This window comes from Ostrea edulis, chromosome 6, assembly GCF_947568905.1.
Source record: "Ostrea edulis chromosome 6, xbOstEdul1.1, whole genome shotgun sequence".
Taxonomy (NCBI): Eukaryota; Metazoa; Mollusca; class Bivalvia; order Ostreida; family Ostreidae; genus Ostrea; species Ostrea edulis.
The window spans coordinates 19,431,043-19,448,542 of NC_079169.1; the positions used below are offsets into that span (position 1 = coordinate 19,431,043).

A 17,500-nucleotide genomic window follows, 5' to 3' on the forward strand; every position below is an offset into this window, starting at 1 on the left:
GGGAGTAGTCAGCATTTGAAAACATGACGGCCAGATGCTAGATGGAAAAAAACTTCAAAGGAAGAAAGAGAAAAAGTTGCATTCTTGTGTTGTTGTCTCATAAATTTAATATAAAAAAATTCCTAACATATTTTCCTACTATACTTGTGTCCAAACATACCTTCAAATATTTATTAAAGCCCCATACGACCCAAAAACTCCATCACAGCTTTTGATGATTTCGTTCGTAGACGTAGCCATGTTGGGTAGCCAGTCAATTCGAATCCCGGTTCATTTCCATATTGGTACAATAGCGTCTATATGTAAACTAATTCCCCACAAATATTTTAGCTAAATTGTTTAAATAATATACCACCCCAGTCCTATTAAATGATAATTATTCAAAAAGCTAAACTCACGGCAGTGCGACTTTCATTAGTCATGAGCGACCGCGCCGGCCGATCTCCGTCTAATGGGCTTATGTAGCATTTTTGTTCATCTAGAGCTTATTTTACCTAATTACAAAAACTGGTACAAAAATGTTTTAATTTCTATTAATTTTTCGTGTTGATAATAAATGAAGAGCGAATACATAACTTACAACCGATTTTATGAATAGATACCAATAGCAAGAGTTCGATTTGACCGGCTACCTAACATGGCTACGTCAACAAACGAAATCATTTGAAGCTGCGAGTTTTCGGGTGGTGTGTGGCTTTAATGAATATTTGAAGGTATGTTTGGACGCAAGTATATAGTAGGAAAATATGTTAAGATTTTTTTATATTGAGTTTATGAGACAGCAACACAAGAATACACCGATTTCAGGCCTCAACCGTCCGCAGCTTTTTGTGACCTGTAAATCGAAGGTTTTTATAAGAGGTGGATCTTTTCAGAGAGAGCTATGTACAGTTCTCCAGCTACACTGAATCCGCTCGAGAAAGTGGGCGGGCTGTAATCAGCCAATGAAAACTCTTATTGTATTACATCAAACATGTCATTCAAATTGTTCAATCGTCTCATTCAATTGTGTCGTCACACAACGCAATACTATATCGGGTAAAGCGTTCTAATTCAAAGGTGAATTGCGATAAAGGTCCAACCATATGGTTAAGATTTTACAGTAACCAGAAAGCTAGATCATGGGATCGTTTTGACGTTTTCTGTCATATTTGTCAGGTAGTTAATTTGATTTAAAAATAAAGAATTTTACATTAATAAAAAGATTTCAAAGTGTATGTATTTATTTGTTCCTTTATCATGGTAAGATAGGTGTACGAAACTAATATCTGTTAAAGCTTACTGTCACTAGCTAAACGAAGCAGATTTTATGTCGCTTTACACAAAGCAAAAATGCAAACAAATGAGTAAAACAATGTTTTAGAGTAACTTTACACAAAATACAAACTTGCTCTCTCGTTCTCAAGTCAAAGCAAATCCTAGATTTTATTCATAGTTGGATTCTATGCCAATTTTAATCATCACATATACCCCAGTGTAGGGTGAAAACTGACCAATTACCCAATTATATACTAATTTGTCCACCTCCATTAAGAAGCACATGTGATATATCACCTAAGTAAACACCTAATATTAACACATCTACACTAGCCTCCGGGCATTCAACAACATCCAGGTAAGGTTCAAGCGAAAGTAATGATACGCTTGGGTAACGGTTAGTATACACTACCACCACTTTGAGAGATCGAGAGTGAAAAACAATGAAATGTGTTTTGTAGTGATTCAAGAGATCGAGAACTTCTAGAGATTGAACGTTCAAGAGATCGATAGTAAATTTGCTCAGTTATAGAGAAAAAAATTGGGACCATAATATCACTTCAAGAGATCGAGAACTTCAGGAGATTAAGTTCCAGCCATTGAGTCACTTGTATATCAAGTTTGGAAATAAGTTTAAATTGAGAACAAGTAGATAAAATGCTTCTTATTGACTGTCGAAAATATCACACCCTTCCGAAATATCAACACTTTCCCCTATACTGAAGAACACAACTTGCACACTGGGATGTCCCAAAGTCTCTTGTCTCTTCGCTCATCGTGTAGACAACATTTCTCCATCTCGATCTAGCAGACCACCTCTTTTCGCATTATCTTTTTTAGTTTAGATCGAAACAAATGAAGGTATAGAAAATTCTGGTCATTATGACATACTGATCTGTACCTGAAATTTTCCGGAAATAAAAAACAAAACTTAGAATGACAGAATCAATACTTTTGGGTCGGTGTGACTTTCTCAGACTCGGTCGGGTCGGTGTGCTCTTTTCACTTTATAGAATGATATTTTACCTGGTTTAGGATGAGGAGGACCTGTATTTTAAGAAAGACTAGATTTTGAGCTGGACCCCGACCCCCTCACCATTTGTAGATACCTATAACATTTAACTTGCTTTAGGATGACGATGATCCAGATTTTGAAGAGGAACTGGATTTTGAGACAAGACGACAGAGGAATATTCAGGACAATGCTGATATTTTCTCAAGATTAGGATTTCATGAGGTAAGCAAAAATGATGTGCAGCTCTTGTGGTAGTTCATGAAAACGTTACTGAAATATGTTTACGTAATGTTGCATGACCTTGATAATGTAAATATTTAAGTATTTTTGTGAATTTCAAATTGAACTGAAATATCATACATTTGTTGGTGCTTTTGTACATCTATGATAAAGTAATACATTTTGAGGTTAAAATAGTGATATTTTTATTGGGTTCTGTTTACATAAAAGTCATTAAACAACACAGATAGCAAACACAAAGATTTCTGTATTGATTAGAAATAAGTTGTGTTTTTAGGCTAAAGTGGAACTGAAGATATCCTCAAAGACTTATAAGCCAAAACCAGCAAGCAAAAGGTACGTATCCTGTAAAATGTGATGAGGTCTTGTCGTTTTCCTGAAACAAAAACACATGTGCAGCTGAGGAACTGCAGCCCATAACATAAAATCGTTTTGTCATCCTGTGTAGTATTCTAATCATTGGATAGTCCTCTGTGGTCTATCTTCATCATCAGATATTCCTCTGATCTATCCCAATCATTGGATAGTCCTCTGTGGTCTATCTAAATCATCAATTAGTCCTCTGTGGTCTATCCTAATCATTGGATAGTCCTCTGTGGTCAATCTTCATCATCAGATATTCCTCTGTGGTCTATCCCAATCATTGGATAGTCCTTTGTGGTCTATCTAAATCATCAATTAGTCCTCTGTGGTCTATCCTAATCATAAGATAGTCCTTTGTGGTCTATACTAATCAATGGATAGGTCCCTGTAGTTTATACTAATTCTTTTCAGAGAGCTACAGTTCTGCAGCTACACTGTACCATTATAACGAACAACTCCCACTAAGTGCGACGTTACAGTCTTTGAGCTGCTCTCCGGAAGCTATTTATGAATATTTAATATTAAGCTTATGGTGTTGCTCATACCAGTGATAGAGTGTATGAATATTTATCAGCGTATAAGATTAAATATAAGCCTGTTGTTAATAATAGTGATATGATCTTTGAATATTAATCAGTTTACAAGATGAGTAGAACAGTGATGTTTTTGAAGGATGAAGATTCCCAAACCTGCATTGGCGCCAAGTAGGAGGAGTCAAAGGTTACAGCGGATTGACCCTGAGGGTCAGCCCCTCCCAGCACTTCCTGTCGTAGAACCAGTGGTGTATGAACATGTATGTATTCAAGGATGTAAACATTGTCTTCACACACATATATATGTATACAGAAATATAAACCTTGTCTTCACACACATATATGTATACATATAAATAGTGTCATGACACATACATGTATGTATACACGAATATACATGTGTAAACATTGTTTTGATATAGATGTGCATGTTGTAAGAACTATACACTGTCAAAAATCTTATGATACATATAGCATGGTCATATTGATATGTAATTCGACATCATGATATGTATATCATCAGGACCATACTACATGTACATGCATCATTAGATTTTTGACAGCGTGTAGCTCTTTCAACATTCACATGTGTAATTCGTGCGAGAACTCTTGGTGATATATTGTATATACGTGATGATGTGGTTAATTGGCTGATAACTCGCACTTCACCCCGGTTGACCATTCCCATAGGAACTGCTTTCCTTGGTTTATTGAGGGATAGGAAGGTCACAAACACGGCAGACAAAATACAAAACTCGTGTTTGCAGGAAATGCAATTTTTTCTTTAATGTTTGCGACCTTCATAGCCTGTTTAACAATTAAACTTAAAAAAGATATTTTAATATTTTATATATATATATATATATAAAGTCTTTTTTCGATGTAAAATATAAAAAAAACTCTAAACACTTTGTAGAAAAGTGTTTAGAGCCTGTACAAAGTGTTTAGAGTTTATATATATATAATAAAAAAGACTCTCAACACTTTGTAGAAATATTTCGACCGTGTTACCGGTCTTCTTCAGTGGTGTTTATTGACTGAAGAAGACCTGTAACACGTTCGAAATATTTCTACAAAGTGTTTAGAGTTTTTTCTATATTTTACTTCCAAAAAAGAGACTTTATATATATATACAATGTATATATATATATAATATATAGTGATATAAAATTTTCTAACACATGAAATGTAGATATTATTGACTTGTCTCCATATTTACAATTTCCATATTTGAATTATCGTAATGAAAAACAGTCGAAGGACAAATTGAAAATGCATAAATAAACCCTCATTTATGTAAGTATGCATTATTTATTATAATTGCACCCATTCAAATGAAAGGTAAAACATTTAACCAGAGAACTTCCAACATTGTCAACCAAGCTGCAAAAGAAAGTTGCGGAGTTCGTGAAAAGTACATAATTGTATATATTCACACGTGGACAGACGACACTAAAAGAAATGATCAAACTACAGACTGGACCAAAAGTATTCGCACGGGTGATGACGGCCATTTTGTTTATCGAAAACACTTGACGGAAAACAAACATGTTTTTGGAGTGTCTGAAAAGGACAAATAACTTATAAATGCAAAAATATTGTAGATAAATCAATAAAAATAAATAAAAGAATATCAAGTACCTTAATGCTTCGTGATATACCCTCGGGCCCTTTGAACTTTGTGCACTCTTTGTGGAAGGGTGCATACAGATTTTGTATAATTTACTGTAAATGAAGTTCAGATTTCCAGAATTTTGTGATACAGCTAATCACCAGAATTTTATGTGCAAAAGCAATATTGAAGTTAACTTTTCTTTTAATTACCAGCCAAATGTTTTCTACAGGGCATAAATCAGGTGATTGTGTGGGCCACTTTAGTGCTGGAATTTGTTTATCAGTTTTGTAATTGGTTGAAAGACAAGATCAATGAACAGGTGTATTGTCATCCATAAGCAGATAATTGTCATCTTGAAAGAGTTTTGCTAAACAGGCCACACGTTATTGATGTATTTTTCAGAGTTAATCATAATGTTACATGTATTTCCTCTACCAAGAGTACCAACGCCATGACACGAAATGTACGCCCAAATATTTCTGATTCACCAGTTTTTGGGGGAAATACAGTCTGGTAGTCAAGATTTGAATCACTTCTCCATATATATACTCGGCAATAATTTCCAACAACAATATGGCACTTGTCAGACGAAATTACCATTTTCTATTCATTTTCCACGGACCAGTTTATTTTACCCGCACACCATATTGCACACGTTTTACACGATTGACAACTTGGACCACATTTTCTTGATACATACACATATTTAGTATGCATTTTCGTCTTAAACATCGCCAAATAGTTTTCTTTGAAATATTTGCATTGTTATTTTCATTATATTTTTTTGTAACGTCTGACAGTGGTATTTTTCTATCCGACTGTGTCTATTTAATAAGTCTCCGTTCTGCACGTTCACCCATTAATTTCTTTCATCCACTTCTTTGTTTATTTTCTGTTGTACCTCACTCTCGAAACTTATTCCAAGAACTATAGTTGATAAAGGAATTTTTGATAATTTTCCAACTTCCCCAAAACTTTTGAGGCCCTGAACTAATGTTATGATGTTTTCTTTGCAGCCTTTACTGAGTTCAGATGTTTACAACCCATGTTTTATAATCACTACTTTGCATGTAAGAGAGTTGCAGATGACAACAAATATCGTTATGTCACATTAATGACCTTCAACTTTTTAAATACATCATTGGTGAAAGGATAAGTTAAACTCATGTCTGTGCAAAGAAAGATAACCCGCAATGTAGGATACTCGATAAACACTTTTCAAAAATGGTGCGACCATGTGAATACTTTTGTCCACAGTCTGTAGATTGAAACAGAATGTGTCTTCCTAGTTACAAATGATGAGCAGTAGATTTCTAATTAAGTGGAAAACACTGAATTTAAATATAGACAATGAGTTAAATCTGTATAATTCAACTGTGCTTTTTCAGGCCAGAAAGCCACCTGGACCAATCAATATGGTGGACACTTTGTTTACTGGTAACCCAGTAGAGGATCACGAGAACTTGTTGATGAGTTTGGACAACGTGACGGTCAGCCTTGATAGAGAGAACAACTCACCATTGACCAGGTCAGCTGAGTGTTTGACTTCACTGAGAACAATCTGCTTGTAATGGACTCATGGACCTGACAGTTGTCCATTGTGTTTGTCTTCTCAGTTACTGCTTGCATGTCCTCCCAATAAACAGAAATTCAATGTTGTTTATTAATTAAATTAAAGATGCATTTTCTTGCATGTTAAGTAAGAATTACAGAAACTGTTTAAGAAGTGTATTTAAATGTCCTAGAATCAGTTCATTCCTGTGCTTAGGAAAAATCTGATGCCTTTTGTTGTCTTTTATGTTGTAGGTTTGTTAAAGATTTACACAAACTTAGATTGGATGGAGATAGGGTGTCCAAAGTAGTTCCAGACCGCATCTTCTCTCTGTCAGTTCATCCGTCTGAAAACCAGACCCTGGTCATAGCGGGTGACAAATGGGGAAAATTAGGATTCTGGGATGTGGTAGGCAGTTATTTCGATTCTTGTTAAGAAGGGATGATACATCATCATAATGGCTGCATTTTTCACTAAATAAAGTTTTGAAAGTTTTCAATTTCAAAATATTAATCTACATTTCGTCCACTTTCCATTTACATGTACCATGTATATGAGATTTCTCATGAGACTATGTTTTGGTAATTTTGTCTGGTTATATTTTTCGGCGAGACTTTATTTTGGTGAATTTGTTTTGTTATACAGGTGACTCTCGATGACTCGAACTTCGATCTCGAGAAGTTTTCAGTCTCAAAATGAAATCATAGTCTCTATTTTTTCTCTCTATATAACAAAGTAAATTTACTATAATTGATCTCTCAAAGGGAAGTTGGGTCCCGTAAAACACATTTCATTGTTTTTCACTCTAAATCTTGAGAAATGGTGGCAACGTATACCCTATATTACCCAAGCGTGTGATAATTTCTGCTTTGACCTTACCTGGATTTTGTTGAATGCTAGAGGATAGTGTGGTGGAGGTAATTAGGTGTTTACATAGGTGAAAGAGTATATAATTGGCTAATTGGTCAGTTTACACCTTACACTAGGGTCTTGAGATGATTAAAATTATATATACACTGTAGTCTGAGTATGAATAAAATCTATAATTTGTTTTGACTTGACAACGAGAGAGTAAGTTTTAGACATTAATTTAGAGATCTACAGACTGTTAAATTTTTCGAGTTTGTTCTTTGTGTAAAGTTACTCTAAAACATTGTTTTACTCATTCATTAGAATTTTTGCTTTGTGTAAAGCGACATAACATTGTGCTCTGTTTAGTTAGTGATATTAAAACTTTGATTTGTATGCCTATCTTAGAATGATGAAAGAGCAAATAAATTCATAAACTTGGAATTTTTTTTTATTAATGCAAAATAAGGTTCTTTATTTTGATATCAAATTAACTACCTGACAATTATGAAGGAAAACATGTGGAAATGATATGAATTTGTTGGTAAACATTTCTGGTTACTGTAAAATCTGAACAATATAGTCTGAACTCCAATTGCCAAATTTCAATCTCTTTTCAATCTTTCGAACTCGAGATTTCTTGTATCAAGGTCCCTAGAACTTCAAATTATCGAGAGTCGCTTGTATTTAGTAGCAAGACTTAATTAATTTGGTTATCTTTTCTGGTCAGATTTAGCGAGATTTCATTTCAGGTCTTGCCTGGTCAGGTTCATCAGGGAGATTAGATTTATTCGTCAAATGTTCGAAACTATCAATAGACTATGTATATATATAAAATTATTCAAGAGAACATTATATTTTGGGTCATTCTTTGAAAGACTGGCTTAAAGCTGTTATTGAGGAATATGATTATTTATAAGGTATACCTTGAAGTTGAAATCCCCCTCCAACTTACATGTATATTCCTAATGTAATATGTGTATATATTGAAAGACTAAAGCAGTGGACAGTCATTTGTTTGAATACGTATTTATCAGGTGCATGAGAAATCCGATTCAGATGGTATAGTAGTTTACCACCCACACTCCAGGCCTATCAACGAAATCCGAGTTTCCCCCTATAATCACCTCCAAGTAGTATCCAGCAGCTACGATGGAACGTCGCGATGCTGCGACCTACAGAAGGCTGTGTTTGATGAGGTAATCTTTTGAGGGGTATTGTCTTATGATGTATTTATTTTGTGGACTACCCAACATACTGGAATCTCTCTCTCTCCACATTAATTTCAACCTTATTAATTTATGCCAGTAATGCTGTGTAAATTTGTGGTGAAGAAAGGGGGGGGGGGGGTGCTCTAAATCTGCCACTGACGGAACAAGCACATCACATAACAGATATAGAAACTTCATTTGTCCCATGGGAAAAATGATCTAATCCGTGGTGTTTCAAGGAGTTTAGTTGAACATACAAAGATAATTTTAATAAGGACTAAATTGCATTTGTTCCAGTTAGAGATTTCATTTGTCCCATGGGTCTAAGCCATATTGTGTAGTGTTTCAAGGATTTCATTGGACATGCAAAGGTTATTTTGATAAGAGCCAAATTGCATATGTCAATTAAAGATTACTTAATGAGTATAATGCAGAGATGCAAATAAGTGTTCCTAAAATTCAAATATTGATTGGCCACTTGGCGACCATGAAATTCAGATTTTAATTTTTCCTATTTGAATTCCAAGTCTTATTTAGTCGAAGTAAGATGCTGCTGTTAACGAATCTGACTGTCGCAACTTTGGGGTTATGCTATTACACATACACTAATGATGACCTTCACCTTCTGTATCCAACATCGTGCACATTTTGACAGTGTTTTCTGCAAGTATACTTATCATTTGGATAGTGGCTTTTAAATCTCAAATACATTTATAGTCCTTAACAAACAGATATAAAGGAACTTTTATGATATGTATAACATTTTTTTAAAATGCGGTTTTATGTACAAAACCATGAAATCGAGTGTATTTAAACTGTGTCAATGGTCCAAAATGTGGTAATAAAATAATTTTAGTACACTTGACAATTCAAAGTATAAATTGGTGGTATCCTGGGGATATATCTTACAGAACAAGTTGATGTACATACATTTTCATTGTTTTAATGTTTGATATAAAAATAGATGTCACTTTGGATGTGGGCTAATTGTTTTCAGTGCAGGTCCCTTAAGTTTTATACTTTGAAGATCCTAAAAAGTTCGACGAATTTTCATCCTAGTAACACAAGAAGGCTGTTTGAAATGATTTGTTACTCCTTGAATTATGGGGCATTTCTTTGTAAAATTCAAAATTGTTAAGTAGCCTAATTCATGCCATGTGAAAGAAGTCAAAATACACATAAACAAATGAAATATGTTATTTGCACAATTCAGAGATATATTTACAAGTCAATTGCACTACCACGATTAACATGATTTTGTCTCATGCACACTCAGCTGTTTAGGATTATGATTAATAATCATCTGATGGGCGGAGCATGTGCAGTGGTAGTGCACTTTATTAGCTGAGTTGCAACGAAGTTGAACTCGGCTATTGGTTTGGTGATGAGGGCGGGCAGTTGGGTGTCAACAATTGGTTTCCGGATGATAACTCGAATAGTTTACAATCTAATCAAATGAAACTTTGATATATTGTTGGGTACCATGTAAGGAAGACCCCTATCGATTTTGGAGGAAAATTGTCAAAGGTCAAGGTCACAGTGACCGAAAATAGAATGAAAATTTCAGAAAAATTTGGTTTCTGGATGATAACTCAGAAAGTTTAAATCCGAATCAAATGAAACTGTGATATATTGTTGGGTACCAGGTAAGGAAGTCCCCTATTGATTTTGGAGAAAAAAAGTCAAAGGTCAAGGTCACAGTGACCGAATATAGAATGAAAATTTCAGAAAAATTTGGTTTCCGGATGATAACTCAGAAAGTTTATATCCAAATCAAATGAAACTGTGATATATTGTTGTGTAGCAGGTTAGGAATGCCACTATTGAGTTTTGAGAACAAAGGTCAAGGTCACAGTGACCGAATATAGAATGAAAATTTCAGAAAAATTTAGTTTCCGGGTGATAACTCCGAAAGTTTAAATCCAAATCAAATGAAACTTTGATATATTGTTGTTTACCAGGTTAGGAATGCCACTATTGAGTTTGGAGAACAAAGGTCAAGGTCACAGTGACCGAAAATAAATTTAAAATTCCCAAAAATTTTGGTTTCCGGAGGATAACTCGAAAAACTTTAATTTGAATCAATTGACACTTGGATATAATGTTGGATACCAGCAAAGCAAGGCACCTATTGATTTCGGAGAAAAAAAGTCAAAGGTCAAGGTTACAGTGACCGAAAATAGATTGAATACTTCAGACAAATATGGTTTCTGGACAGCAACTCGAAAAGTTTAAAGCTGAAATTAGTTCTTCACAATTATAAATATGCCACATCATTCCTGACTTTACAATGTATCCCATGCAACTTGGCTCATGCACCTCTGGGTGCATATATTGATTTTTATGCCCCCGAGATTGAAGATCGGGGGGCATATTGTTTTTGTCTTGTCTGTCATTCTGTAATTCTGTCTGAAACTTTAACCTTGCTAATAACTTTTGAACAGTAAGAGATAGAGCTTTGATATTTCACATGAGTATTCCTTGTGACAAGACCTTTCTGTGGGTACTAACATTTTTGACCCTGTGACCGTGACCTTGGAATTTGACCCACTTTTTGAAAACTTTAACCTTACTAATAACTTTTGAACAATAAGTGATAGAGCTTTGATATTTCACATGAGTATTCCTTGTGACAAGACCTTTCCGTTGGTATTAAACCTTTTGACCTTGACATTTAACCTACTTTTAATTTTTTTTTTACATTGGTCATCACTTCTAAATGGTAAATATTAGAGCTTTCATATTGTACATGAGCATTTCTTTTGACAAGATCTTTCTACTGGTACCAAGATATTTGCCCTTGTGACCTTGGCCATCTTTGGAATTGGCCATTTTCGGGGGCATTTGTGTTTCACAAACACATCTTGTTTGCTTTTTCAATGGGCTATGTCTATTCAGAAAATGTTTTTTATACTATTTACATTAGATTTATGCCACATGTGAAGACGACGATAATCTTCTGAAGAACTTTGACTTCCTGTCGGCTGATACGATTGTTTACTCCCAGCAGGACGGAACAGTAGCTGTGGTGGACAAAAGAAGCCCCGGGTCAGTGTTTACTTAATCGCACAACTAAATAAAGCCCTGGTCAGTGTTGACAGAATCATGTGACAAAATAAAAACCTGGGTCAGTGTTGATTGAATCGTGACTAAATAAAACCCAGGTCAGTGTTGACAGAATCATGTGACAAAATAAAACCTTGGGTCAGTGTTGACTGAATCATGTGACAAAATAAAACCCCAGGTCAGTGTTGACAGAATCATGTGACTAAATAAAACCGTGGGTCAGTATTGACTGAATCATGTGACAAAATAAAACCTTGGGTCAGTGTTGACTGAAACTTGTGAGAAAATAAAACCTTGGGTCAGTGTTGACTGAATCTTGTGAGAAAATAAAATCTTGGGTCCGTGTTGACTGAATCTTGTGAGAAGATAAAACCTTCGCTGTTTAGGTAAGTAAGATTAATATAAAGAAACCCCAGGTCAGTGGTTACTTGGTGTCAGGACTGTAAATAAAACGGAGTCAATTCTTTAAAATTAAATGTGTGCAACTTTAAAGTTTTCTATTGTTACAGTAGCAATTAATACACATTGGAAATAGTTTTTTCTTCACTGATTTCATTCTGGAATCGCATGATTTTAGAAAATGTGCATTAGGCCATGCCAATTTGTAATCTAGTTCGCCGGATTCGCCACTTCTATTTGTAATAAATCCAAATTATAATATTAGGGCTATTCCAGAAATAAATACATGGGGGGGTTGGGAGGCACCTTTTGTATATACCAAGCACCCATTAAAAAAAATAAAAAATTACCCCATGACCCATCAAATTGATAAACTCATTTTACAATGACCCATCTAATTAAAAAAAAAACTAACCAGACCCACCACAAAAATATTTTTTAAAATGAAAACGGTACAAATCTTGCGAGGTTTTCAGGACAAACATTCTAGTCAATGACGCGGTAATGCCTGTGCGACATTGTATCACAGTAGTTCTGAAGAAACGATGTCACATCAACAATCAAAGGCATCTATGGCGGGAATGTTGGAAAGATTGAGAGTCCAAACGATGCTATTATCATGAAATGGGTATGGATATGTTTTTCCACGAATCGTTCGTCTTCTAATGGAGCCCGCGCCCGGAGGCCTCTATATCACCATCACACTGACTGATAAATATAACGCATCGGTACCCTCGTATAAATCAACTAAGGTTTGCCTATTTTTATTAGAAAACGGAATACCTATTGGTTTCAAAATATTCCCAAAATCGATGCACTGTAAACTGTAATAATCTACAGAACAGAGTTCGCCGCCATCACGTCCAAAGGGACCCTACTAAACGCGCCTCTAATTTGAAGAGTGCCGTAATGGAAAGTTATGCGCTGCAAAGAGCGACAACTTGAATAGTTCTATGTTACTTCCGATTTCGAAAGCAGCATTTCGAAAGCACGTTTTCAATTTTCCCTCCAACGTTTTGTAACCAACACGACAAGAGCGACAATAAAAATATTCTGAAAACTCAACACCCACGTGGCACAAAATAAAACAATAGAAACTACCCACTACCCATAATAAATATTTTTTTAACAGTCCAACCACGGACCAAATAAAATATGAAAAAATACAACCACCCACACTAAAAAATATCATTTGCCGCCCGACCCCCCCATTTGATCATTTCTGGAACAGCCCTTATCAAAAAATAATATCTGCCCACATGTCCAAAAATATCTGCGTAAAATATTTTCGACTTTTTACAACAAGCGCACAAACAACCATGTGGCTGATAATTGACAGAAGTGCTGGCTCTCGTGAAATTTCCTACCAGTGTAATACGGTGTTTTAAGTTATTCATGATATCTTTTTTAATATGTATGATACTTCATAACATTTGATTGGAAGTTGTTCTTTATACTGCATTAGAACTGAAAGCTGATGAAAATTTTGAAGCGCAGCTCAAGCACTATTCGATGCCACTATTTACATGTAGAGAACATCGACAGTGTACAATTGATTGATTGATTATATATTGTTTAAAGTCTCACTTGAGAATATTTCACTCGCATAAAGACGTTACCATTGCCGGTGAAGGGCTGCAAAATTTAGGTCTATGCACAGCTCTTATGGCCATTGAGCAGGGAGGGATCTTTATTGTGCCACACTTGCTGTGACACGAGTTTCAGTTTTTGCGGTCTCATCCGAAGGACTGCCCCATTTATTCGCCTCTTACGACAAGCAAGGGGTACTGAGGACTATTCTAAAGCGGACCGACAGTTAACAACAAATTCACGAAAGGTTTGGTGATTATTGTTCAATGTGTGTTCTATTAAAATTTAAGAAAATGCTTAAAGCGATGCATTGGAGATTTCAAAACAGGACATGTCCCTAGCAATATGCATAGATCTTAATCGAAAGTTTGTAGAAATGAAACTAAACTAAAATTCTTCATAAAGACCTTATCAGTTAATGTTGCAAAGTACATGTATTAGGTATGAAAAAAATAAAGTCTTTGAAACCTGAAATACTTCTTATTTATTGTAAACAGTATCAACAAAATTGAAAAAATATCAAGTGGTAAACAAATGATATCTGATGATTTTAGATCTTTATATTTTAAGCGCTTAATTTAAATTAAAATTGTTTACATTTTTTGTATTCGCTCGCCTCATAATTTTTATCTCCAAAATGAAAAGTAATATTTGTAAAATAATTTCGCCCTTTCGCCTCACTTTTTTTGGTTGAAAATCCAAAGAACTATTTTACAAATTGGTGTGGCCTTAATGATTTAAGATATACTGGTACACACATCTATAACATATAAGATACGGTGTTGTATTGAGCTATCCTGAAGATGTTTGCCAAAACAATCGAGGACAGAATGGAATTATAGATAATATATTTCATTTGTTTAATTGCAGAACTCAAGCAGAACATGTGTATGCACTTCATCCAAAGTCGTTACGTACCGTCTCTGTTCATCCAATCAAATCCCACCTTATAGTGACGTCCAGCACTGATTGGTGAGTTTTCTGTTCAGTCACCCAATCAAAAATCAGAGCAGAACAGTACAGAACAGTTTCTTGTCTGGTGTCTTAATAAAACCTTCTACTTAACATTCAACATGTATTGATAAGTTTCTTCTAATGTCACCCTATTAAAAAGAAATGATTTAGAATTATATTTATGCCCACATTAATAGGTTCCAAAAAATGTTTCTTTTCTTTTAAGAAAATAATTGTAAAGCTTTGATTACTCATTATGGCACAAATTAGTCTACCCTAATGGTGTTTTAGCCACCATTTGTCCTAACAACAACAAAAGAACTCTAGTCTTCACACTTCATAGGCAGGTTGGTCATGGCAAATAGATGGCCCCCCTATTTTGTCTTCCCAGAAGGGGGGGGGGGGGGGGGGGGGGAGGAGGAGGATACTGTTTTAGTGTGGATTCTTCCACTTCTCATACAAAGTTTGTAGACTCTTGTCTTTTGACATGGGCCTTTACTATTTGGTATGTTGGTATGGTTATTTAACTATCATTATTATATGTTCACAACCCTGTTCCTTGGTTGAAGTACATATAGGCGAATGTTATATACTGTAAGTCTTAATTTTCCACTTTATAGATGATCCCTAAAATGTTTTTTAAAAAACTACGGGAGACATCAGTTTAGTATGCTAAAACGATTCTTCCTAGTTGATTTTAAGATTCAATGTTTTCTGATATGCACACCTTAATTGTGAACTATTAAATTAGAAAATCTCAGTGATGGTCACAAAACTTAAGGATGCTATTGTATAGTAAGTAATGCTTTGGATTTCAAGGTCAAAGGTCATCACATTCCTGCTACATGGATTTCAATTTTGGGGGAGGGGATATATATTTTTTTGTTTTAATCAAACATACTTCTTTAATTCATAGTATTGTAATACTATGACAAACCTATTATATTTTTTCTCCTCAATGTTTGAAGTACAGTTTGGTATCTCGAACACAGATATCTTAAATACCATGGATATGTGAAAGTGATTTGGAAGTCCCAACATCATATTCTTTAAGTATTGTACCATCGATATCTCAGATATCTCTTCTTCTTTTTTCTAAGTCCCATCCAGTTCGGGATAAGGAGGTTTGACTGTATTTATTTACAGCATTGCTTACTTACACACATTCTCTAGAGCTGTATTTACTTTATCGTCACATTACAGTACGGCAAAACTATGGGACCTGAGGAACCTTAAGGCTGGTGGCAAGTCCAATAAGTGGCTGGATTCAATTGGACACAGTAAAAATGTCTACAGTGCATATTTTTCTCCGGTCAGCGGGAAATACATACTGACCACATCACTAGATGGTACTCTGAAGTAAGTCCACCAACTCCAGTGCAGTGTGATGATAATTAATATTTAGTACAATGATCTGTTTGTAGACGGTATGATTTAGAATTATTGAAAGTAAATGTATCAGATGGATATAGTTCAACAAATCTAGAAATATAATTCAGCAAATCTAGAGAGAACAGACTAGAATTGTCATGATGAAAGTAATGTCATGTGAGAATTCCAAACAACTAATCACTTCTTCATTGCTCCATGCATAATCCCATCCATGATTGAGGAAGAAATGGATTTTAACAGTTTTGTCACAGACCTCAGAGTGTAATAAAGATATTTGCTGCACTTATTCACCCAGCTGTCTTTAAGAAAGAAGGCAATAAAATTGAAGTAAATTTTTCGTGTTTTCAGCATTGTGGAGTGTTCTGAATCAGGGGGATTAGGGAAAAGAAAAGTCATCAGGTAATTAGAATTGTCTCTGTGCGCAGTCAGTGGAATGAGACGATAGCTACAGAAATCCACCATATATCACAATTCATCCTCCTGCAGACAAACTGAGGCCTGGTAATATTAGGTAGATCTGTATCGCATGAATACAGTCTAGACCATCATGTGACCTTCCAAGGGACAGAGATAAAAAAGAAGTCCCTTATGAGAGGGAGTCTCTTCATACAATCCTATATTATCTACCTAACACTCTATTCACACATTGGCTTTCAAGAAAATTAATACATACACTTGAAATTAAAATCATGGTACTTGTGAATATGTAGGGAAAATCTTCTCAAGAATAACTTTGCCAGAAAAGTGAAAAGTTACATGAAGGCTTTTTGACGGTTTCATATTTTGTATATACAATCTCTACAGCAAGACCTTTCATATGATGCAATGTTATAAGATCCTGTGACCTTGACCTAGAAGTTGACTTACTTTTAATTAAAATCTTACCTATTCAATATGCCTTGAAATATTTAAGGTAGGTCTTTCATATCTTGTATGTATATTTTGTATGGCAAGACCTTTCATTTCATATCTTGACATTTGACTTTGTGACCTTGAATTTGGAGTTTGACATACTTTTTTAAGAAAACACATCCTATTAAATATATCCAGAACTATTTAAGGTGGGGCTTTTATATTTTGTGTATAGATTCTTTATAGAATGATGTTATTGTTTCATGAAGTTTGATCTTAGAGTTGGACCACTTTTTATCTCTCTGACCTATGCAATATCTCCTGAACTATTGAAGGTAGATCTTTCATATTTGTTTATTTCATATGGCAAGACCTTTTATTTCATACTATGACCTTGTGACTTTTGAATTTGACCTACTTTTAAGAAACGTGTAAACCTTTTAATATCTTCAAAACAACTCAATTTAGGGCTTTCATACTTTGTATGCAAGGCCAAAAATAAAAAAAAGAATTGTTTGGCATTGGTGGCTGACCCGCAAAACTTGGTGCGTTCTAAGGAAATTTTATTGATCTTTAATCTCAATATTTTTTATTTCGATGCATCAATCCGGA

The 17,500-nt window shown here is 34.8% G+C and overlaps 1 protein-coding gene across 2 annotated transcripts in view; it reads left to right on the forward strand.

Moving 5' to 3' along the window:
* Positions 1 to 17,500, forward strand: part of LOC125647781 (WD repeat-containing protein 76-like) — a 31,828-nt gene that overhangs the window by 8,356 nt on the left and 5,972 nt on the right. For both annotated transcript variants that reach the window (XM_048874593.2, XM_048874594.2), the window contains exons 3-12: positions 2,390 to 2,494; positions 2,790 to 2,848; positions 3,548 to 3,668; positions 6,412 to 6,551; positions 6,830 to 6,983; positions 8,462 to 8,623; positions 11,562 to 11,683; positions 14,561 to 14,662; positions 15,848 to 16,003; positions 16,385 to 16,435. In XM_048874593.2, coding sequence (XP_048730550.2) covers positions 2,390 to 2,494; positions 2,790 to 2,848; positions 3,548 to 3,668; positions 6,412 to 6,551; positions 6,830 to 6,983; positions 8,462 to 8,623; positions 11,562 to 11,683; positions 14,561 to 14,662; positions 15,848 to 16,003; positions 16,385 to 16,435 — 1,172 coding nt within the window. The remainder of the gene's footprint in view (positions 1 to 2,389; positions 2,495 to 2,789; positions 2,849 to 3,547; positions 3,669 to 6,411; positions 6,552 to 6,829; positions 6,984 to 8,461; positions 8,624 to 11,561; positions 11,684 to 14,560; positions 14,663 to 15,847; positions 16,004 to 16,384; positions 16,436 to 17,500) is intronic.